Source organism: Tenrec ecaudatus, chromosome 16 (genome assembly GCF_050624435.1).
Source record: "Tenrec ecaudatus isolate mTenEca1 chromosome 16, mTenEca1.hap1, whole genome shotgun sequence".
Taxonomy (NCBI): Eukaryota; Metazoa; Chordata; class Mammalia; order Afrosoricida; family Tenrecidae; genus Tenrec; species Tenrec ecaudatus.
In genome coordinates this window covers 68,307,459-68,332,088 of record NC_134545.1, presented here as the reverse complement: position 1 = coordinate 68,332,088, position 24,630 = coordinate 68,307,459, and the positions used below count along the sequence as shown (strand labels likewise).

General features: G+C 37.0%; 1 protein-coding gene across 17 annotated transcripts in view; it reads right to left on the bottom strand.

Annotated features, from left to right (window-relative positions):
* PCDH15 (protocadherin related 15) overlaps positions 1 to 24,630 on the bottom strand; it is an 819,982-nt gene that overhangs the window by 251,159 nt on the left and 544,193 nt on the right. For all 17 annotated transcript variants that reach the window (XM_075535092.1, XM_075535093.1, XM_075535090.1 and 14 more), the window contains one exon: positions 23,752 to 23,880. In XM_075535092.1, coding sequence (XP_075391207.1) covers positions 23,752 to 23,880 — 129 coding nt within the window. The remainder of the gene's footprint in view (positions 1 to 23,751; positions 23,881 to 24,630) is intronic.

Below are 24,630 nucleotides of genomic sequence, written 5' to 3'. Positions count from 1 at the left end.
AACTGGATGGTAGTGAGTTCACTTTGGGAGGATGCTCTTCATAGTATTTCTTTAAATCAGTTCTTAAAGTTAAATTATAACTGGAAAGTGGGGAAAAAACAGCTTTGCATTCTATGTAAAATTCTCCACAATAGAATTTTCTGGGTATTTTTCAAATATTATATTATCAGCTACATATCTAAGGCAAGCAAAAAAGATGTACTGTTGGTTAGTAAAATATAGGTACATTTAATGAGAAACAGCTTTCCAAATTCTTCATATTATCATAACACTTTTCTCTCCATGCCATCTAGATGATTATGATTCATAGTGACTCTATAGGAGAAAACAGAACTGCTTTTGTGGATTTCCAAGGCTTTAACTCTTGAAGGGAGCAGAAAGCCTCAACCTTTACCCATGGAGTGGCACGTGGACTTGAACTACTGACGTTGTGGTTAGCTACTCAACCCCTAACACGCTATGCCATTAAATTTCCATGTACAAAATTCACTATGGCCTTGGGTTTCAGAAAATTTGGATTCCAATTCAACTGTGTGAACTCCAATTCAACTTTTCTAATTGTCTTACTTTAAATCTATTTTCCTAGATTATCCCTAAATTGATTAAATTTAAAAAAAAACCACTGCCATCTACATGATGCCAACTCATAGTGATCCTATTGAACTGCCCTGTGAGTTTCTATTTTAATAGAAAGCACCAACTTTCTCCCACTGAGAGGCTGGTGGTTCAAACTGCTGACCTTCTCGTTAGCAGGCCCACATATAACCACTCCACCATCACAGATCCCTAAATGGTCCTAACCGTGTAACTATTTTGGAATGATTAGAGCAGCAGGCATTCTGAAAGATGTCAGTTACACTTTCAATCCGTTTTTGATGTAAGAGTCTTGACAGTCTTACTTCTAAGGCGTAGTCAGGCTGTACTTCTCCCAAGATTTCTCATAAGAGTCCCTGGTACTTTCAATATTCTTCGCAAATACCATAATTCAAATGTATCTGTTCTTTTCTTTTTTTACTTGCCTCATGCATTGTCCCTCTCTCATGTGCATATGAGGGATTGGAAATAGCACGACTGAGTTGCGTATACTTTAGTCTTCAAAGTGAAGTTCTTTCTCTTCAATACTTAAAAGACATCTTGCTCAGCACATTTGCCAATGCAATCCATCATTTGAGTTTGTTTGCGTTCTTGACTGATGCTTCCCTGAGCATTTGGTAGTGCATCTAAGTAAAATGAAATACTCGACAAAGTCTACCTTTTCTCCATTTATCATGTTGTCTGTTGGTCCAGTTTTGATGATCGTGGTTTTTTGTACATTGCGCTCCATTCCAAATTGAGAGCTATAGTCTGTCATCTTCATCAGCAAGTCTTCCTCACTTTCAGCAGGTAAGGTTGAATTGTCTGCACTTTGCAGGATGTCAGGAAGCCTTCTTCTAATCCTGATGCAGTCTTCTTCAGAGAGTCTAGATTTTCAATATTTTTGCTCAGCATCCAGAGTGAGTAAAGAATGCAAGCATGATGTATATCTTTCCTGATTTTAAGGCAGGTAGTATTCCCTGGTCTCACTGCCACTGAGTCAGTATTGATTCATAGTTACCCTGCTTTCAAACTGGTAACCTTGGGGTTAGCAGTCCAGCATATCGCCCCTACACCACCAGGGATCTGAGTATGCTCTTGAAATGAGATATATACATCAATCTTTACAAGTTATAGATGTAAAATGGCTCAGATATTGTTCTATATTTCAACTTATTCCTGCTGTATGTGAAGAAGAAATCTAGATAGGTGGTAAAAGTGTTGAGAAAAACATTTTGGCACACTTTGAAAGTTGTTGCTAGCCCATGATTAACTAAAGAAGCACCTGATCAAGAAGTAAATATTCCTGGAAATAATGGCACTTATTTCATAAGATTTAGTTTATAGTTAGGAAACATCTAGTCAATAAAGTGCAATTTAAAACTGGTCATTTGCATAAAGGGGTATATAGGAATTGTACGTTTTAAAACCAAGGTTATATTTGGAGAAATAGAAACTCTGTAATCCGTCTACTAAGAATTGCTTCTGATGTGAAGATGAGAATTATTGACTTCTTTCGTACGTAAAATCTGAGAAATCAAAATGGAGATTGACGCTACCATCCAACATGACAGGTTGAACCACTTTGATTGGGTTTGCCCAGAGGAAACATTACTCCGACTGCTTTCATAAAGACTGATCGTGTTTGACAGAAATCTGTCGGCACAGACTTAGATGAGTATGATACTGAAGAGTCATAAAAACATTAGAGATGACTCTGGGCTCAGAGGAGCTCCTCATAAAAATGTTCAGAGAGAAGGAATAAGACAGTGAAAAAGAGACAATTTTTGCCATATATCCACATTGTGAATTATGGTCCACACAGAAAATATCTCCAGTGCTAGGTCTAAGAAATCCTGATGAACTAATCCTCCTGTGATAGCATAAATGTAATAGTGAGAAAACAAGCTGAAGAAATATTGCCTTGTTTTATTTATTTATTTTAACTGTACTGAGACAAAAGAGGGAGTGGTGAGCCTTTGTATGATTTGAAAGGGAGCTGTTCTTTATAAAGTTTTGAACTGATGGCTATGCAGATCAAAGCCCAAGCATAACCACTCCATTAGCCAGAAATCCAACCTGGGTTTCAGCATTGAAGTTTCTGTGTAGTGATGGTTTAATATGGCTCTTTCACCCATAGTCTTTGTAACCTCCACCCAATTATTCCTTTCTGATGTATCTGGGTTAAAGAAGGTGAAAGAGGACACTGATAAGATTATATGATTCAGTTTTGAGTGATAAGAAGAATAATTATTATGTAAAAATTTGTAAATCTAATAAGAATAGTATTCAGTTCAATGCTGGGCCTAAAATATGGCATCTCAGAAGCAGAAAGGAAGTATCTCACTGCCACACGGAAGAGCCAGTCATGGATTAAATCCTGTGCAACACAATCCAAGGGTGTAATCTCCCAGAAAAAAAGAATGCAATTTTTTTTCAAAGCTATATATTTAAATATTTTTAATCAAACAACCTTACCACCTTCAAAGTACTCTCCATTAAACCTAGTACATTTGTTAAATCTGAAATTCTTGGAAACATTTTTCAAACGCTTCTGCTTGGATGGCTTACAGCAACTCCAGTGTTTTTCCCTTCACCTCTTCTGCATTGTCAAATCACTGCCCTTTCATGTCCCTGTTGATTCGTGGAGACAAAAAGAAGTCACACAGAGCGAGGTCAAGGGAGTAAGGTTTGTGGGGCAAGAGAGACATGCTGTTTTTTTGCAGAAAAACTGGTGCTGAGATGGCTGCATGAGCAGATGCATTGTCGTGGTGGCAAAACCAGTTCCCCTTCTGCCACAGCAGGACTTTTTTGTCACACACTGTTATGCAATCTTTCAGAACCTCTCAATAGAAAGTCTGACTTAGTGGAGCAAATTCCAATGCACCATCCCCCTCACGTAAAAAACAAAACAAAACAAATGAGCATCATCTCATTGTTCAATTTTACTTGATGACATTTTTCTTGGATGAAGTGATGATAGTGTCTTCCCTTGGCTGGATTGGTGTTTGCTTTCTGGGTCATAAAAATAGCACCATGTCTTGCCACCAGTAATGACCTTGGGGGGAAAATCTGGGTCAGTTTGGAGCTGTTCTTTCAAAGCACAACATGTTTCCATTCATGCTCTTTTTCCTGCTCAGTCAGAATCAGAGGCACAAATTTCACAGTGATCCTTCTCATTCCCAAATCTTCTGTTAAAATTCACTCAACCAAGCTCCAAGATAGTTCAGAAAATTCCCCCATCTCTTCAGTGGTCGGTTGGAGTTTGAGTGTACGTGCATGAATTTTGTTGATATTTTCATCCTTTGAGAAGTTGAAGATGTCCAGGACAAGGTTTGTCGTGAATCCACATTTCACTTTATTGGAAATGAGAAAACCACCTGTCACTTGAGTTTTCCCCATAGCACAGTCCTTGTAAGCTGTCTTCAACATAATGACAATTTCTTCAGCATTTTTCCTCAAGCAGGAAACAAACCACACACTGTTCACTGTTCTCACAGCCACACGCTGTTCTCTTAAAACAGCCACCACAACAAATGAGACTCAAGTGAAACTGCTTTTATGAAAAAATCCACTGTGGCCAGAGAACCTTCCCAGGAGATGCCACCGGATGCATTAAATAAACGCGAGTTGCTCAATGCTTGACTACGTGGAAAAATGCATATTATGAATGCTCCACCTAGAGGAACATGTTCCTGTTTTAGGGGTACCTCCTCGTATTTCTGCACATTGAACCTTATTGGTCCAGGGATAGACACCTGTGACAAAAAAGTGTGGCAAAGAAGCAAGTAGAACAAGAGGCAGAATAGAGAACTGCCTTGCTATGGCCCAAGTAAAGTTGATGGCTTCAGGCAGGAGGACCACTTCCTAGTGGGGTGTTTTCAGGTATATAAGTGGAGTTAGATCCGGTTAAAACTGAGGACCTTCAGGACAAAGCTTATAGTGACACATAGTGTCTTCTTGCCATTTATTCAACCAAACAACACCAAGCTCACTTCAATGGAGGTGATCCTGGCTCACAGTGACCCAATAGGACAGGGTGGAACTGACCTCATGGTTTTCTGAGGTTGTAAAGCAGTCAGAAGGTAGAACGTCTCCTTTTTCTCACACACCTCTCACACACCATGGCAGGTGATTTGGACCTGCTGCCTTTGCAACCAGCAGCCTAATTTGCAACCTGCTGTCAGCAGTGCTATAAAGGGGTTGTAACATTTCCTGAGCAGAACAGTGTCCAGGCCAAGGGCCCAAGGGCCAGAAAGGGCCCTGGGTATATGGGCATATGGAAGCCATGAGTCTTGAGAAAACACAGTGCTGTGGGAGGGACAATTGGTGTGAAAATGATAAGGAGTTTAGGCAGTGGATGTATGTCTGACCCCCGCCTCCGAAGAATCAGCCAAGGCCCCCTGGGGAAGGTAGGCCTGGTCAGAAATGCAGTGTTTTAGAGAAAACGGCAATTCGAACATGTCAAAACCAACAAACATCTTCACTACCACTATCCCTTGATATATCTGACTTTCATTATAATGCAATTCATTCACTGCTTTGAAATACAACAATCAGCTAAATTATGATGCATGGTTTGATTAATTTTACTCAAACTTATTGTTTCCACCTCTATAACCAGATGTATAGCTCATAGATTCTGTCTTAATTTAATTCCTGTTTAAGAGCAGAAGCTTTATACAAGGTGAACTAGATATCTGTTGTCTTAGTTCTTACAAAATACTTAGATAAAATGATTATGGAAGAGATAAGACGTCAGTTAAGATTCTTACAATTAGAAAGTAACAGAATAATTAGGATTTGAATTTAGGACATTGATAAGCAGATTGTTCATGATCTCTGTTGAGCATGAGGTCTGTTCTACTTAGTGTGTCATTCTGAAGTGTTTCATCGGTATGAAAAGTTGGAGGCCAGAAATAGCCAGCATGGCCCGGAGATAATTTAGAATTCACTCAGAAATCATTCACTTACTTTAATTATGGAAATTAATAAGCACAGTAGTTACACCTTGAGAACTATTATTACATAACAACTTAGAATTAAATATGTATTTGATTAGCAGCAAGATTCCCTAAAAGTAAGTTTCATATTATTGTCAGTGGTCTCCCATACATTCTCCCTTCTCTTTACTTAAAACTGGTAGAAAGTGATATCAGATTTGGTTGAAGCAATATCAGAATGGATAATTTATCTATCTAGCTAATATCAATCAATCTATCTCTCTAACCTCTATCTTTCTCCCTATATTTCAGCGTTCAAAGAAAGAAAGCCATAGCATGAAATAGTGAGACATGCAGTGTGGAAATGCATGTAGATCTCTGAATTCCATTGAGGATTTTGAAACATGAAGGTGACAATTTCAAAATACGTACACACTTTGGGCCTCTCCTCAAGGTCTCCCTTAACACAATAGCACTCTGTTCTAATCACCAGAGAACACACCTTAGTACAGACAAGAGCTCCCTACACATGGAATTCAGGACAGATAAACCCCTCAGGAACAGTAGTGGGATTAGCGATATCATGAGGGTAGTGGGTGGTCGGGGAGGGGGAAGGGGAAAAAAGGGGGATCCATCAAAGGTTGGATATATTACCTGCCACCCAGGGGGATGAATAGAGTCTGGATGACAGAAAAGAGATTGTATGATAGAATTTGCAAGACTAATGACTTATTCATTGCAAACATTTGAATAGCATAAATAGTGACAATAGATAGTAAAACCAAAATTCCAAACCAGATTTTTCACTTTAAATTTTGCTTTCACTATCATATCAAATTTTCTCTCTTTTTCTATTTTCCCCTAACTTTCACTATTATTCCATCTACTATAGCTATATTCACTTGTCCATTTAATACCACAAGTCCTGGCATGGTCCCAATAGTTAACATGGTAAACTGTTACATAAATAAAAGGTATCAGCTTCACTCAACCCAGAGGTACATCATAAGAAAGGTACATCATTAATCTACTTCTGGAAAACCAGTCATTGCAAACCCACTGGCACACATTTCTACTCTGGCACAGATGAGGTTCCTATGAGTCAGAATCAAATTGAAAACCACTATTTCAGTGCATCATATGTAAGTCTGGATAGACTAGAGAAACAAAATCATGGATACCTATTTGTGTAGAAGAACAAGCTTTATATACAAGAACAATTGAACATTGAAAAAGCCCCCCCAGTCCACATCAAGTCCATAAGTCCGTTATTAGCCCATATGTCCAATACCAATTCATAAATTCCTTTTCAGACTTATGCAACACATGCAATGATGCCAAATACAGGAAGATCACACGTAAGTGGGTGGAAAGTCTTGTGGATCCAGTGGTGGTGAAAGCATCTCAGCATTGGTAGGATTCTCCACATGGTTCCTTCCAGCTCCCAAGGCTCTGTCTGCATCAGCATAGCTCCATCAGGCTCGCTGTCAGTAATGTCTTGCTGGGAGGGAACATGTGTCCCATGTCCAGAGAGCTATTTTCCCTTTAGCACTTCCAAATGAGGTCATCATCTGTGACCTGACAAGCTAAACTCCAGCTCTTCACTCTTAAACTTGACAATAGATTATGTAACTACCGCAACTTGCTTTCTCAAGAGAAGCAATATATAGATATAGATATAGATATAGGTAGGTTCCAAGTCTGTAGGTCATATGTTAAGAACATTTTGAAGTTCCCTCACACACATTTGTGTGTTTTCAGATCTGGATGATGCTGACTGGTCACAGGTTAATTCATGTTTGCACTTACATTATGTTATGCAGTCATTAAGCCTAAAAGCATATAGGCCTTGATTGGAGCAGGCTGCTCAGGATAGTTTGGGTTTGAAATAACCAGTCAGGAAAGCGTTAAGTTAGAGGCATCTTTTGCTTGCTTCTCTTTGGGACCTGATGAACCCAAGATCAGCAGGACCACCACAGGCCAGAGCTGCTGAGGGAGTTGAATCCAAGGTCAAAAGCAGGGTAGACGACAGATGACAGGTTGCTTCTGGCTCTGGCGCGATTGGCAGGGAATATGGCAGCTTGTTGACTTAAGTTCAAAGAACTGGAGAAGTTCATAAGTCAGATTCAGGATTCAGATCCAGCAAAAAACAAAACAAAACAAAAACCAACAAGCAAGCCTTTCCATGACATCTATTTGAAAAAGTAGGCCACACCACCAAGGAAACTTCCTTTCGCCTGTATCAGGGCTATACCCCAAGTAAAGGGATTGCAGGGCACCCTAAACTTATAACTGTTTGTCTTTTCACTGCAGATCCCATTATGGAGTTGATGGCACTGTTAGTTCACATCATGGTCACATTATAAGCCCTAGTGGACAAACTATTGACAATCCTGACCTAGCCAAGTTGACACAAAACCAGTAGGAACTATAGTACCAGATGCAACTCACTGTAATTGAATCCACTTCAATTCAGACGAACCTTGTATATCTAATTTTACATGTGCCTCTATCACTTATTAAACGGAGTTGGTGGCACAGTGGGTTAAGTGTTGGGTTGGCAATCGTAAGCTGGTAGTTCAAATGGACCATCGGAGGGAGAAGAGGCTATCTTCTCTTGAAAAGATTGACATCCTTCAAAAAAGAATTCTACGCTATCCTATAAGGGCCTTCCAAGTTATTGCAGAGTGGTATCAAGTCAGTTCCTATGCACAACGGGAGGAAATGCCGCCCCGTTCTGTGTCATTCTGACTGTTATGCTTATGCTGGAGTCCTTTGTCCCAGCGCTGTGTCAATTCATCTCTTCAAGGATCCTTCTCCCTTATTTTTTTGCTGCCCCTTCACTTTACCATCCTCTTTCTCTAGGACTGACCTCTCCTGTACATGTCAAAATGCTTATATTTCATGTTAATATCCTAAAAACCAACAACAGAAGCCCTTGCCTTGCACTAATGCAGTCATAGAAACCCTATAGATCACAGTAAGTCGGCATCTTTTGAGTTGCTGAGACTGAATCTTTACAGTGGCAGACAACTTCAAATGTCCACTGCACAGAAACGAGTGTGCTTGAATTGCCGCCTGATGCCTAACCTGTAGTTGTACCAGGGATCCTAGACAATATGATCTGATAATGTAAAAAGAACTGCATTGAAAATTGATCTAAAGCCAGGAAATATTTAATCCACTCAATTAAGAAATGAGTAGCACTCTCATATCTTAAAAACAAGGAACAAAACCCCACCACCCAAAACTCATTGCCATCTAGTTGATTCTGTTTCATAGTGACAGAGAACTGCCTTTGTGAATTTCCAAACTGTAAATCTTTATGCGAGTAGCATAAATCTTTATGCATCTCTCTCCCAGTGGCTGCTGGGTTTGAACTGCTGACCTTGCAGTTAGTAGCCCAATATGTAAGCCATTCTGCCATCTCAGAAATGCTTCATATGGCAGCTAAAATAATCCAAGATGGTGATTTTATCATCCTGACATGTTTTGCTTTAATGAAAGTAGATATTTTATAGAAATATGGACTTCCTGGGTACACTAGTCTTAGAGATTATGGGGGGGTACAATTCCTGGGTACACGTTTTAGAGATTAAAGGGGGGCATGGTGGTCGTGGTGGTAGTGGTGGTGGTATCCACTGAACAACAATCCCATTAGGAATCTGGATTTTGAGTTCTACATAAAAGCGTCAATGTCTCATTTTGAATTCTATATAAAATTGCCAATGTCTCATGTTAGTTGTGCAAAGATAACAGCAGGCTTCATAAAAGTCAAGTGCTTTTCTATATGAAGATTTGGAAACATTATCTGCTGTAAAACATAAGCAACTGTCAGTTTTAAAGTGGTCCCAACACTTTCCATGCTATAGTGCACTTCTTTCTATTCAGTTGTAAATTCACTATCTATGCTTAGTTCTAAAAGGTTTGAGATTATGTCTTGCTCACTTTAGTACTTGTGGTAGTTAGATAACTTTATGTCAACTTGAAGATGCATAAAAGTGTAGTATGGAGGCATGTCTGTCCATCAAGTCACAGCCTGATAGTGTTTATTTGGGGGCGTGGCCTTCTCATAAGGAAGACCCGAAGATTTTCCTTCCCTCTTGGCATTCCACTTTCCTAGCCGCCCAGGATGCTGCCCCAGCCCCGCCATTTATTCATGAACGTTGGATTCATGTGAATCTGCCCCTGCCAGCTTATAATCACCCTCCGTTCTGCATCATTGCACAGGGCTTCCGGTGTCTGAAGAGGGATTTGTGATCTTGAGTAGACTGGACTGGAATGCTTTCTTGACTTAGAATCACTTCTTCATATAAAGCTCTCTCTTATATGAGAATTGCTGGTTCTCCAGTCCACACAATGCTTTAGTTCAGAACAGAGTTCACCAGCCAGGAAATCTTAAATTGTTTGAAGCATTATTTCCCACAACCATATTAGAAAGTGTATATTGAATGCATAAAAACACAAAATGGCTGTTATGTAAATTTTACTTGACTCCACTCTTCACACTTCCATTCACTCATGAATTCTGACATTTTGGTCAACTTCGCACTGGAGAGCATTTCAGGAGATGAGGCTGAAATGAAGGACAAGACTGATATGTTCTTTAATCTTATGTCACTCAAACTATAGGGGAAAACAGATAGATAATAAAGATTGTATTTTTAATTAATAGAGTGATTAGTTCCAATAACAAATTAAATATGTATTGCACTATTAGACTATATAGCCAGACTTCTAATCTGACCTTTGGGAAGCTACAATTTAATAGAGAAGATCAATGTAAGGACAAAAATATCATGAAAATAAACTATCTCAAATTTGATGGAGTTTTTTTAAGTACAGTACAATATAAGGATATGATAATAGAGGCAATTATATGAAGAAATTTCCAAAAAAAAGTTGTGGGAAAATGCCATTACCTCGTAGCTCAATTTTTCCACCAATTTTTAAAAGTCTCCTCCTAGAGTCTTGTGAACTGAGAATGGAAAGTACATTAAACCCGGGGCATCACTCTTAAGTTACACCTTAATAAGGTCAGGGAATTTGGAATCCCTGTGGTGACTTTCAAATGACTTAAGTACATGTCATGACAAAGTGATTATATTTCCCCCCATAGCTTATCACATTTGTAATCCTAGAAAATACCAATAGATCTAATACATATTGATTTCAATAAAATGGCTCATTATCTATTAATGGTAACAACAGTAGACAACAGATAATGATTTCGATTTGGAACTGACTGACTGAATAATCACCTTCTATGTCAATGTCCAGGTGGATGAAACTCAAAGCTTTTGTAAATGATAAGTGATTCCATAAGTAGCAGTAATCTGACTGAAGGTTTACAGGAGATATGTAAATCATTCATGGCGCTGCAAAATGTTCATGGGAAAAAAAGAATGAAAAGGGAATGGGATTTTGCAAAATTTTGGAAGCTCCCTGGAAGATTGGTGAAATTATTCAAACCGTACCTGACAGAATAAAGATTAAAATAAATTGCAATGCACATTCCAAAGTGGAAAATGATAGGGTATGACTGCTGTCACAGCTACAACTATTGCATTTGTTTGTAGAGTTCTTCTTCTGCTTGGCAGATTGAAAGTTCTCTTTCAAATGGCTCAAAAACCTGTTTGAAATACATTGAACTTACTCTGTTTTATAAATGGGAAAACTGAGGTTTAGAGAAACCAGATAATTTGTCCAAAGTCATTGATTGTTAAACAATGCAGTTAGGGGTTGGAACTTCCCATTGTTTATGCTAAGTTCCGCACTCTCCGCCAGCGTTTTAGGCTGTGCATAGCAATTCTGATGCTGCCGTGAGTCAGGCCTGAACTGTTAGCTGCTGTGATGTGCTGGCAGCACACAGCGATCAGTCACTCCATGGGCTGTTTGCACCCATAAATCTTTAGTCTCTGAAACCCTATGAGTCTGACTTTACTGAATGGTAGTAGCTTTGCATTTTTTGGTGCAGTTGAGTGGTATAAATGGCTAGTATGTTTGGCTGCTAATTGAAAGTTTAGAAATTCAACCCTACCCAAAGATACCTCAAAGAAAAGGCATGATAACCTACTTCTGAAAAATCAGCCTTCGAAAGCCCCGTGCAACACTGTTCCATTCTGACACACGTGGGGTGGCTCTGATTCATAATCAACTTAAGGCAAGTGTTTGTAAACAGCTGAGATAATATAAGTGCTTGATGATTTGATAGCGGGATGCGGTTGATTCTGCCATGCTTCCATTTCATAATAGTGGCAGAGTGTTCCAACTCTTTCAGAGTTTAGAATTGCAATGTAGAGATGTTAGACTCAACCACATCATGTTTGCAGGAATTGAATAAATGAATACAGAAAGTACTTAGGATAGTACTTAAAATATAGCAAAAGGTCAGTAGATGTTATTCATGGTACATCTATGTTTTAGATTTTTATGAATCACCTTCCTTTCATAATAATGACTCATACCCCACAGGTCTATGTGTAATCTAAACAATCTCATTAATATTCACAAGCCCTAACTCATTCATTGTTATTTGCCTATTTTTAATACATCATGGCAGATACCCTTCTACACATACACGCCCTATTTACCTCAAGGACTGACAGTAAGATAAAGAAAATATTTTCTCTAAAGAGTGTTTAAAGAAAATACCACCTCTTTAAAACTAAACATTCAAATAGCCAATTGATTTTGTATTAGATTTGTGTAAGATTTTATGCACTTGTGAATGCTGCTCATGCTTAACAGATTTTTCAATTACAGTTGAGTGGCAATCAAAGGGGAAAAATGCAGTAAAAGCAAACCCGCTTAGAAGTCACTCAATTTATCTAGCTGAGCACCTTTGCTAAGCTGTCTTAATTCATTGTTTTCTGTGACTGACGTTATTTCAATACACTGCTATTGATTTTTAGTCACTTCAGAACCCAGACTAGATGTAATTTTCAGTGATTATACTATTCAAGGCAAAGTTTTCCAGGAATAGCTATTTCTAACTGAATTAAATTGCTCTTTTATCTTGGTTTATTTATTTATGTATCTATCTATCTATTTATTTATTTATACAAATTCTATATTTGAAAGGACAGAGAAAAATCTGCTCACTTGGGCTGTCCCATCTCCATGTTTTTTATTTATATGTTTCAATTCTTCTCACCTGTGATGGCTAAGGTTGTGTGTCAACTTGGAAAAGCCAGGGATCTCTCAGGTTTAGTAGCTAAAATGTAGTCATACCCATCCCCATGATGATATCTAATAAACTATAATCATGTTTATGATGGGATTTTTTATGAGCAGTAAGTTGAAAGATAGCTTCCTCATCTGCCTAAAAATGTAGATACTCTGACAAAATATGCTTCCTTTATATGTGTCTGGATCCTGCATATGACTTTATCTGACCACCATATTTTGAACTATAATAACTTATTATGAATTTAAAACATAAACATTGGTACTATTTCATTGTAGTCTTACCTAATGAGAGTGATGGTGGATGACTCATTCTACCACTCTAAATATTATTCTTCTAAATTTTAAAATTAAAATATTGAACTAGATTGGAGGAATAATATATAGTACATGTTGTTTCTAAGATTTTATGATTTATTTTAATTGCTATGTTATAATATACCTAACTATTGATGACCCTTTTGTCTTAGATGATATGGACAGATAATAGAAAATTAGATAGATAAAATTATACGACATATTTATTGCTTTTCAGAAATATAACTGAATCAAAATATTCAAATAAGATATCTTAATAGATATGTTTTAACATATACTACTATAAATAGATGTACTAAAGGTTGTTTACATTATATTTGAAGCACATATAATAAGGACACACTTATATTATATCCAGACAATATAAACAATTCTACTGATGATAAAGAAAATTCATGAAAAATCCAATAAATAAATGGATAAGAAAGTTTATGCACTTTTGGGAAGAAGAAATTAGAATATATATCTACATAGGAGTACCAAATCTCATTATAAAAATGCCATTAAAGATCGCAACTATCAACATGTTAGTCAAAATTAGAAAGATTGACATGCTAAGAATGTGAATAAAATTATAACTAATATCCATACAATTATTTGCACAATTATGATGAAAATTAATTTGGCATGTTCAATAAATGCTGAATGTTGAATATACTCATACTCATAATGAAGAGAGATTTAGTCACGTGTGTACCATAATAAATGACATAAAAGTATTAATAGTATCATCAATTAATATAACACCAAAGTGGTAAGACCTCAAATGCTCAGTAATAGAATTATGTAAAAATTATCCTTAGTATAGTTTAAAAAGTAGTATAGAGTGAAGGATATACATCAAGTAACATGGAAAAATATGGTTTAATCTTAAAAATGTAAAGATTTAAAAAAATAGACAGCAGTTACTAAGGCACACATGCTCTACAATCCCATTTTCATATATTTCCAATAAGGGACAAAGCCAAATTACATTGCTTTGGGATGTGGAATACTGGATAAAAACAAAAAATAAATAGACTGCAAGGTGCAGTTGTGATTGCAACTGGGAAAATAATGTTGGAGGCTTTCCCGTTTATCCAATATTTACATATGTTGTAGTTATATTTAGGCTTGTTTTATAATATTTATAATGCTAATTTATGTTTACATCATTTTATATACATTGAACTATCTCTTTTTAAATTAAAAACATGAATTTAACAGTTTATCTGTCATACATTCATAAATGCTACACATATGCATGCCTTTGTTTTAATAGCCGAGTATAAGACTAAACATTGCTGAATGAATAAATTCCAAATAAATACAAAGGACAGATCCAGAACATTGTTTACTTCACTTATGAACTGGTAATTAGACATCTCAAAGATCACAAAGTTTCAAATAATTCAAAAGTAGTAGATAAATATCAATAAAAATGTTTGGTAACAGCATTAAAATGGGCATTACCATTGTTTCCGATCTTGTGAACTTAATTCATCATGAGATTGAGTCTCATGGTTGAGTTACAGTTAAATTGGACAAGAGAACACACAAAGTCCCCTACTTGTGACACACTTTAAAAAATAAGAATTATAGTTTTAGACACCGTGGGAAGTCATACTTAGCTATTAAAATATTTATATAAATAAAGCACCATATAACCACCAACTTAATTTTATTTTTAAGACCCCATCCAAGGAGAAGAGAGTTCCATTAATTGGATAGACCACTCAAGTTCAGATTTATTTTGTTTAATATTAAATTGTATAGTTGAATATTAAATTGTATGGTTGTATCTTAACAACCTAAAGATGTAAAAGAAAGACAGGAGTTACTAGAGCAGACCTGACCTGCTCTACAATCCCATTTACATACATTTCCAAAAGGGACAAATCCAAATTACATTGCTTTGGGATTCCCAGTAGTTGATAATGAAAAATAAATAGAATGCAAGATTAAGTTTCCTTTTTAAAAATGGCATCATGACTTTTTTCCTAAACACTGCAGTTCACTAATGATTTTAAAACACCTTTATGAACTAAAAAACAGAATCACGACCTCTTCATTTCAGCTGAGACTTAGCATGCAGATCTCACATTGGGAATACAATTGGGGTTCAGGTTAAGTCAATCAGGCTCTTTTGTTTTAGAAACGGAAGAGCATTTTGTTGACTTGGGTTCTATTTTTGTTATCTAGAGTTCAAAGAAGTCAGTTCAGCATAAACATTTCTAAAAGGCATTAGTTGAATGTCTGTTGGGAAGTGACTTACTCTATATAGTGCACAGTGCTGAAATCCTTTTTGAACTTAATACACAATGTTGTTACCAAGTGTGACTTCGCCATGTATTATCTGTGCATGTATTTATACCCAAGCTTATTCTGAAAGGCAAAGATGGATTTAATCTTTAATCTGCAAAGTGTAGGCCCCTAAGACTTTCCTCAGTCAGCTGCATGACAAAACCTACGCCCTTGTGAAATGAGCAGAGGTCTCATCCAGACCTCTGTTCCCAGAATTCCCACCTGCTCTCACAGAACTCACTTTTCATACTCTGATCAAACCGCGTTTACTAAAATAGATGTTCTTTAATATCCCTTACTTCTCAACTCAAACTCAAAATTGAGGCCCTCGGTCATTAGCTTAGAAAATACTAATGAAAATGATAGGTGCCACGTACAGCCAACCATTCCGTACTCACACATTTTATAACGGGACCAAACTCACCTGCGTAAGTCAACGCATTAGGATAAATTAGTTCAGTGATTCTCAACCTGTGGGTAGCAACCCCTTTGGGTTCGACCCTTTCACAGGGGTCACCCAATTCATACAGTAGCAAAATTATAGTTATGAAGTAGCAATGAAAATAATTTTATGTTTGGAGGTCACCACAACATGAGGAACTGTATGAAAGGGTCACGGTCACAGCATGAGGAAGGTTGAGAACCACTGAACTAGTTCTTAGTACGTCCTCAGGTTTGTGCATGAATGGGATTTTGGATGGGCCCCCCAAACAGTTTGATAAACATGGCATGATTTCAACAATGGACCATGCTTTATCCTACAATATTCACACTATTTAATAGGTACATACATATATACACACATAAGTAAATACACACGTTCGTTCAGTAATGTCACAGACTGGATTATTTCCCTACAAAATTTGTGAACTTGATTGGGCTGTGATTCTCTGATTTAGTGGTGACATAATGATGCATTGTGGTAGTTATGGAATACTCTCCCATGATGTCATTTGATATAATAGATTAAAAAGTTATTATGGGTTCATTGTCCCACCCTTTATATGGTCATAGGCCTAATCCAATATAAACAGTTTCATTGTGGTGTGACCCCCCCCCAGCACCATTTACCTTACAATAAATAATATGATAGGAGCCAGGAATGGAGTGGTCACTTGGAGCTGGGTTTCCTGTTCTTAGAAACTCCTGGAATCAAGAGAAATTTCATGCCAAGATACCAGGAGATCTTCAAAGTGTGTTGTGTCTACAGACACTTAAAGGAGATAAGGACCAAGATCCAACAAAGAAACTTTCCCTAGAACTAGCACTGTGAATTCAGATGCCTGGCCTACTAAACTAAGAACAAGGTCATCCTTGTTCAAGCCATCCATTTATGGTACTTCTCTGAAAGCATCACAAAATAGGATGCCCCTAGACATTCATCAACAGTTTTAAACTCAAAACACCCAAACTCATGGCAATCAAGTAAATGTCATCTCCTAGTGACTCTATAGGACAGGGTAGACTGGCCATGCATTGATTATGACCTATGGCACCCTATAGGACAGAGTAGAATTGTCCTGTGGTTTTCAAGAGTATTTTCAAGAATAGAGAGTCTCGTCTTTCTCCTGTGAAGCAGCTAGTGGTTTTGAACTGCTGACCTTGTGGTTTGCAGCTCAGTGCGTAACTTAATAGATAACTAAAAAGTGTATCACATATTTGGTCTCTTCGCAGAAGCTGACAAAACTACAGCAAGGACTGTAGGGCATTTTTAATAATAGATGGAAATTCCTGATCTTGCAGACACAGTTAGTGTTCCTCTGAAGAAACCTCCCAAATTCTTCTGAAAGTTGCTCTCAAACCTTGAAATCATGAGAGAGTTCTGCAGTTACTAGTTTGAGGCCTCTTATGGCAGTGAGTAGGCTTTGGGGTGTATTCAAGAGGGAGGAGGCCTGGTGTAGTGATTTATTGTTAGGTTGCTAACCATAGGTTGAGTGGTTTGATCCCATGAGCCAGAGAGACATATGAAGCAGTCTACTTCTGTAAAGAATCTTAATTTCATAAACCCGATAAGAAGTTCTACTCTGTCCTATAGGTCCACTTTGTGTTATAATTGACTCAGTTATAGTGTTTTCTTCTGGTTGTTTTTATATCTATTATTAATTGTAAATATTTATGAACTATTGTCAAGCTTGCAATCAAGAGCCAGGCTATGCTTCAGGGAGTGTCCCCCTCCTTCCTCTTTAAATGCAAACCAAATCTACTGCCAACTAGTTGATTGCTACTCACAGTACCCTTTGTATTTTTTCTGACTATCTTTATATATACACAATATATCTGTAAAGATAGAGTGTAAATACACACACATACACACAAATATATAGTCCTATAAAACCTATATACAGTTGCTGTGAATAAATCAATTTGGTGGCAATAAGTTGTGTTGTTGAGTGTATCTTTAAGGGTGCAGACAATTTAATTTTTTTCCTGTGAAGCAGCTTGTGAGTTTGAAACACTGACTGAATGGAGAGCAGCTCAATGCCTAACTCGTATCTTTACCAGAACTCCTTAGAGAGATAAACAGATCCTCTGAATTAAATCTGCTGGAAAGTATTATGCTAGAAACTCAACAAAACACTACACCAAGAATTAGAATTTTCATTGAGACGATATTATTTGTATCACTATTTCAATAGACTCCTTACTCTTCCTCATAGGAATTAACATGATTTTAAATAAAAATTTCACGATCTTACTAAAAACATCTCCCCTTATTATCAAACTTTTGACTTTCTATCCTTGCACTTCCTTCTCTATCTCAACATTTCCTATACCAGATCCCTTTACCAGTACCAGATCCCTTTACCTGTACCAGATTCCTTTTGCCTAGTAGCTCCTCTTTTCTTTCAAATTACTGAATATGTCCATTTCTCCCCTATTCTGTGACAGGCATCTTAGTCCACAATATGTTTTATCATTCCTTAGATTGTCTTACTGTGTTTGCTATTTTTTTCATATACTTTTCTCTCCAGCTATATTAGTATTGCAAGTGCTTTGAAACTATGAATAAAACTCAACTCTAAATGCAGTATACTGTGCCCTGTGTAAATTCTACATAAAGCAATGCTATTTGGCAATTATTTATTTTAACATACTGTATAAAGTTATTTTTCTCTGATAATACATTGTGATAGGTTGTTTATTGTACCAACCTTGCCAATAAACACATGTGGGATTAATACGGTTGAATTTTAATTGAAGGGCAAAGAGATAAATGGCTTGACCAGTCTCACCTTTCTATCTCTTGATTTCCTGTGATTGGACCAGTATGTGGTTGCTTAGCTAGTTTTCTACCTCAACTTGTGAGCTACACTACCTGTGGGACACCCAACCCAGGGACTGTGTAGCTATAGTTTGATGTTTCTTTGAGACCTGCTTCAACACACTGCTGGTGCATACATCACTTGAGTTGGGGACTGTTGAATCCTGTCATCTGGCTGATTGTTGGTGACCTTCCCTGCTTTTGGCTGCCTGTGGCTGGACTGCCTGTATTGCCCTTCAGAAGACTCAGCTATCTGCTTCCATATCTGCACCCACAGCCCTCACAAGTTGAAGGACTGCCAGTGTATTAACTGTCTCACACAAGTGAGTTGAACTGAGCTATGTGTACTGTTCTGTGGACTAATTAGCTATTTATTTCTTCATTTTGTATATATCTATCCATATATGTATATAATCTTAAGTGGCCTGGTTTTGTTTCTCTAGAGAACCCTATCTAGCACATACATAAATATTGCTTCAGAAGCATTTCTTATTTAATATAGTTTGGTATGGTAATGAAACCTTTGAAAGTAAATAAAAATGCTATTTTAGCTTCTAATCCACATATTGGCTTATTCATATAAAAATATCATTATAATTTAAACATAAGGCTGGTAACTAAAATTCAGTATAATAGTTAACCATATGTGTCTTGATTTTAAGTCTGTCTTAATGGTCTTTTATGACAATTAAAAATAAATTTTACAAGTGGTGCATGAATCATTGAGTGAAATAAATGCATTATATAATTATCATTAGGTAGTCACAGGAGACCATTATGATGCAATCAAAATGCCATTCCATGAACATTACAACTCTTCTGAAACTGTGCAAATCAGTTGGATTCAGCTTTCTTTGGAAATTTACCTCTCACTTTGTATTTTCAAAATCATTTAGTGTTTATGAAAATACGTTGTTGCCTGAAGGCCAGCACAATTACTCCTTTATCAAATTATAGTTTCTAAGGCCTATATTTCAATTTTCAATGCTGGAACAAATTATAGGGATAATGGATAACAAATTTAAGAACTAGGAAACAAGAAATAAGTTTAAGATCATGATTCCTTCAAAGACACAGAATTGCTAAGAAATGTGGAAATAACCAAATGAAGAAAAATGAAAGAGTAAATTAATCGGAGGGTTTATGTCTACTTACATGTTATCTATTGTTTATTCTGTTTGTGCTCCCTTCGATGCTCAATAAGTTGAGTAAAATGGGAAGATGAGTATCCTAAATAATTTAAATACTTATTTGCTTTATCTGAATAGTTGATAGTGATAGCTTAATTAATTTTCATCTTTCACCAATGTGGCATCCTACGATGACAATGTAAAGAAAAGTACTTGTCCATATAATTAGAGTATTCGGTTAAGTAAAGCCTCATATTGCTAAGTGGTTTCCATTGCCTAATTTATTTCATGATGTTGAAATTTCCCATTCTCATCTATTTCAGAATCATAAAACACAAGTCTGATAAGGCCACAATCTCAGCAACAGCGCCTCCCATGATTCCTCCAGTAACTTCTATAATACGGCACTGAGAAATCATGTTCTTAATATGGTAAAGCACTTTTTTTTTCCCAACTAGGATATGTCACCTTCACCTTCTTTCATTCCCCAAAGTCTTTACTACCTGTATCAATACTGCCCCTAATCCGTCACAGCTTTCCAGTCCCCATAATTTCTCCTTCAAAAGTCAGTATCACCTTCATTCCTATGCTTTCTGCACATGCCTTTATTACATAGTTCATCACCTTTTCGTTTGGTGTAGCAGAAATTGCCAGTATCCCATGCATGTCCCTTTGCGTATTGGATATTTCTTGGCCAGCTTGCAGTTGTGAATACCATCAGTATGACTGACTGTCCTTATGTCAGAAGTACAACAATCTCCTACCATGTTTGTGTGGGAGACAGGGAGTGCCAAGGTTTGCACTTCCATCCTCCCCAGTCAAGGACTCTCGGGGTTTGGTATATGCATTTTTCAATTCCATTACTTCTCATGAGGGATGATTCTGGGGCATATGTGTTGGACCATTTCTCAGAGCTTTCCTTCAGGTGTAAGCTCAGTCCTCGTGTTAGCGGGTGTAACAGCAATCCCTTTGTTGGCTGTCTTTCCATACTACAATCATTCCTCACTTTCTTATTAGTGGTACCTAAATTTCTCAACAAACAAACAAACAAATAAAACTACATATGCCTTCAAGCTTTGTCCCTGAGCTTTCTTCTGGAGAATCTATGGTAAGACAGTTGGTAGCAGAGGCATTTAAGGGGTAGAGAGGAAGCTAATGTAATCTGAACTCTGATTTTGAATCAGTTGCTAACCCTAGGCCCCTAAGGTCATGTTGCTACACCCTGGCATATTGCAAACAGCACAACTGTCAAACTCTCCCCATTTCTGTAGCTGGAGAGAATAAGGATAGAAGGGTATGGATGTCATATGCAATCTCTCCAGGATTTGAGAGATTGTAACTATGATAATTTTAATAATGTGGAGTTGGCTAATAATAAGAATGTGTCTTATTTTTGAAATGCAATTTTTTCCTTAACTTTTAATTTTGAAGACAGTCAAATAATGAAATCTGTTAAATAATAGATCAACAGATTATTTGAAAGCATCCACTAAGATCAATTGGGTAGAAGGTAGTAGGGCACCATTCAGTTCCATGGTATGACTATTCTATCCAGACCCTTGGGCACTCCCAACCAAAGACTGAGTGAAATGTGCAAAGAGGGTGTATGAGAGTCTAAGGAGAGGATTAGTCAGTGTTGCCATCCTGCTAGGTATAAAATGAATCAAGAAAGAATGTGAGAATCTCATGACCATCCACAAAGACTAGCCATGAGAAAATTCCACCATTTGAACCCCAAGATCTTTACCTAAATAAGAGGAGGTAGCAGAGGTGGTGACAAGAAATATGAATGGCAAATGCTCAACCCATGAAATAAGAATGGCAAAACAGAATGGCAAATGCCCAACCCACGAAATCAGGAAGGAGGATGACTTACAAAGTAGGATGCCCTCTTGACACTTGTCAACAGTCCTACACTCAAAACACCCAAACTCATTGCCACTGAGTAGGTGTCATCTCAAAGCGGCCCTGTGGGACAGGATGGAACGGCTTCCATGGTTTTCTGCGACTGTTATGATTTATGGGAGTAGAGAGCCTAATCTTTCTCCCAAGATGTGGCTAGTTTTCAAGCTGATGACCATGTGAATCACAGTCCAACCATTACACCACCAGGGCTCCTGAGGAGTTCTTAGGCTCTAAAGGAGTTCCGTAACACTTTCCTAAGCAGAGCACAAGCCAAGGAGAATGTGACCGTGACCATGACTGTAGGACCAGAGACACTTGAGAAGAAACACTTCAGACCAAAGAACTGTATACTTATAATTTCTGACTATGACTTGTTAGCTTCCCTAATAAACTCTATAAACATCTGTAGTGTATTGCACCATATTATATTGTGTTATCTGTGGATTTTGCATGGCCATTGCAACCGAATATTGAACCTAGAAGAAACTAAGTATGCCAGGGGGGACTATTATGTCACAATAGGGTAAAGAAGGTTAAAGCTTGAACATTTGTCTGAACTATGATATATAGAAATCAGCCTTGGGGTAAGAAGAATTGTATTCTCCTTCTGCTTTGCGAATCCAGGGGAAGTCAGATGTGAACTCCTTATGTTCTTGCAAGCAGAAATAATGTACATTAACTTATTTGTACCTTTGTCTCCTGCCCCCACTTCTTCCACTTGTTTCTCTTCTTACAAAAACTTTTCATTGTGAGACCAGTTTTCCATTCAATAATTCACACAAGCATTATTTCATTGATAATATCAATATCAATAAAATAATAATCCACTTACGGGCTTCTGATTTCCATTCTTTCTTCACTCCTCACCCTTCTGAACTTTGTCCTTGGATGAATTTTGCCCTTTTTATTTCTAATGGTTGATTGTTCTAAGGTGTAGGATGTTATTCCCTCATATTATCATTCCCTTTAAAGACCTATTGTATAAAATGGAGCCGTGGTAGCATGTCCATTCCCAAACCGGAAGGAAGACTAAAAGCCTTACTCTCAGCTTTCCCCCTGGTCTCTAGTTGATCAGTACGTCTGGTAGTGCTTATGATTTTGAGTCTTTTTACATATTTTTCTCTCACTTTATCCAGGACCTTCCATTGTGGTCCCTGTCAGCGTAGTAGACATCAGTGCCTGGTGCCATCTAGTTCGTCTGCTCTTCATGTCCTAGAGATTGGTGTTTGCATGGCCGATTCGCCTATTGAACTAATTACTTCTCTATGTCTTCAATTTCCTTCACTCTTCTTTCCTCCAGACAAAAAGAAACCAATAGTTTCATCTTCGATGGTCTGGCTGCTAACAAACTTTGAAGATGACAGCTGCTACTCAGGAAAGCAAGATGTAGAGTAGGGTCATGCCATTGTGGGCTCTGCCATATGCATTAACTTTTAATCACTGTATTGAAATTAAACTGATATATTCTGGTTTGACTCTATAAGCTTTTTAATTTACGTTTTGCAATTTAAATATTGATTAATTTAGCTAAATCTTTTTCTTGTTTAATGTTTTTTTCTCAAATTAAAAATTTTAAAGTTCTATAGTTATCTAAATTATGAAATATGCATTGGAAATCCACATCTCAAAATACTTACACTATGTAAATTTACTTGTGGATATAAACATAGCTTTATAGCAGATAGTAATTAATTCATATTTCATATATTTTCTTTGTCCAACATATTAAAGATTCATTTCTAATAGTATTCGCTTGGATCCTACCTGGACATATTAGACAAGTATTATCATTGTTTTGATGAATAACTGCTTTACTTCTAAAATAAAGATAGTCCTTTCCTAGCTGTTCCTTGGTGGTACATGAAAATAGTGCTTTAGATAACACCACTGTCAATGCCCCCAAACAAACAAACAAACAAACAAGCAAACAAACAAAACTCACTGCCATTGAATCAATGCTGACTCACAGAGACCTTACAGACAGGATCCAGCTGCTACTGTATATTTCTGAGGCTGTCAGTGTTCACAGGAATAAAAAAGTCCTGTCTTTCTCCCAATAAGCCACTGGTGGTTTCAAACTTGCAAACCCCAAAGGTATTGTACATTTTGAGAGTAGGTATGTATGATAGATATATAAAATTGCACTTACCCTTACTTGACCCACAAATGCATTGGCTTCTTCTTCCACCACAGATAAATTTCTAGGCAAATAAGGATCAAACACGGGAGCATTGTCATTGACATCTGTCACCACCACATTTACTGTGGCAGTTGAGGTCTAAAAGGACAAAACAAACAAGCAAATAAATGGATAAATAAATAAATACAAAACAGCGCAATTGTGAGAAGTGTTAATTCTGTTTTGAAGTCAGTAAAGTGGTAATTCTGCCACAGAACTTCAATTTAGTACTATCCCTGTACATTAATTTTACAAGAAAATGAAAAAGAGCATCAGTTTGCAATTTTCAAACACTTTAAAAATGAAAAAATGCTGGCATCAAAGGGAAAACATTTTATTGAAAATGTCAAATATTTCCTAGGGTCCAGAAAATGATTGTACCTTTATCAAGTACACATCTTCATTGTGTCCACAAACATGAAAAGCTGTTGCTTACACACACTCACTTCTTTTTATGAAGTGTGCTATTATATACTTTTTATTTTTATACCTCCTAATGCTTGCAGTTTATCTATTCAAAAATGAAACAAGCACACCCTAAAATAGAAACCCCTATCAAATGGCTATTTTAATCAAATTTGCTATCATAAAATACATTAGTAAAATTGTAGATTCACATGTAAACCAAAAGTTTGTTATATCAAATATTGGGTCTAAAACCTGAGTGACAAATGTAATTGGTTTTATTTGTTTGTGTTGTCACAGTGTTCACGTTGTCCCTTTTCTTGCTATGCTTTGTTTTTTTTTGTGCATAATATTATCTCTGCAGGTCTATCTAGATAAGTTAGGATGGATGAACAGTCTGGAGGACAAAACAATGGGACTGATGGTTCCAGGAGGATATGGAGG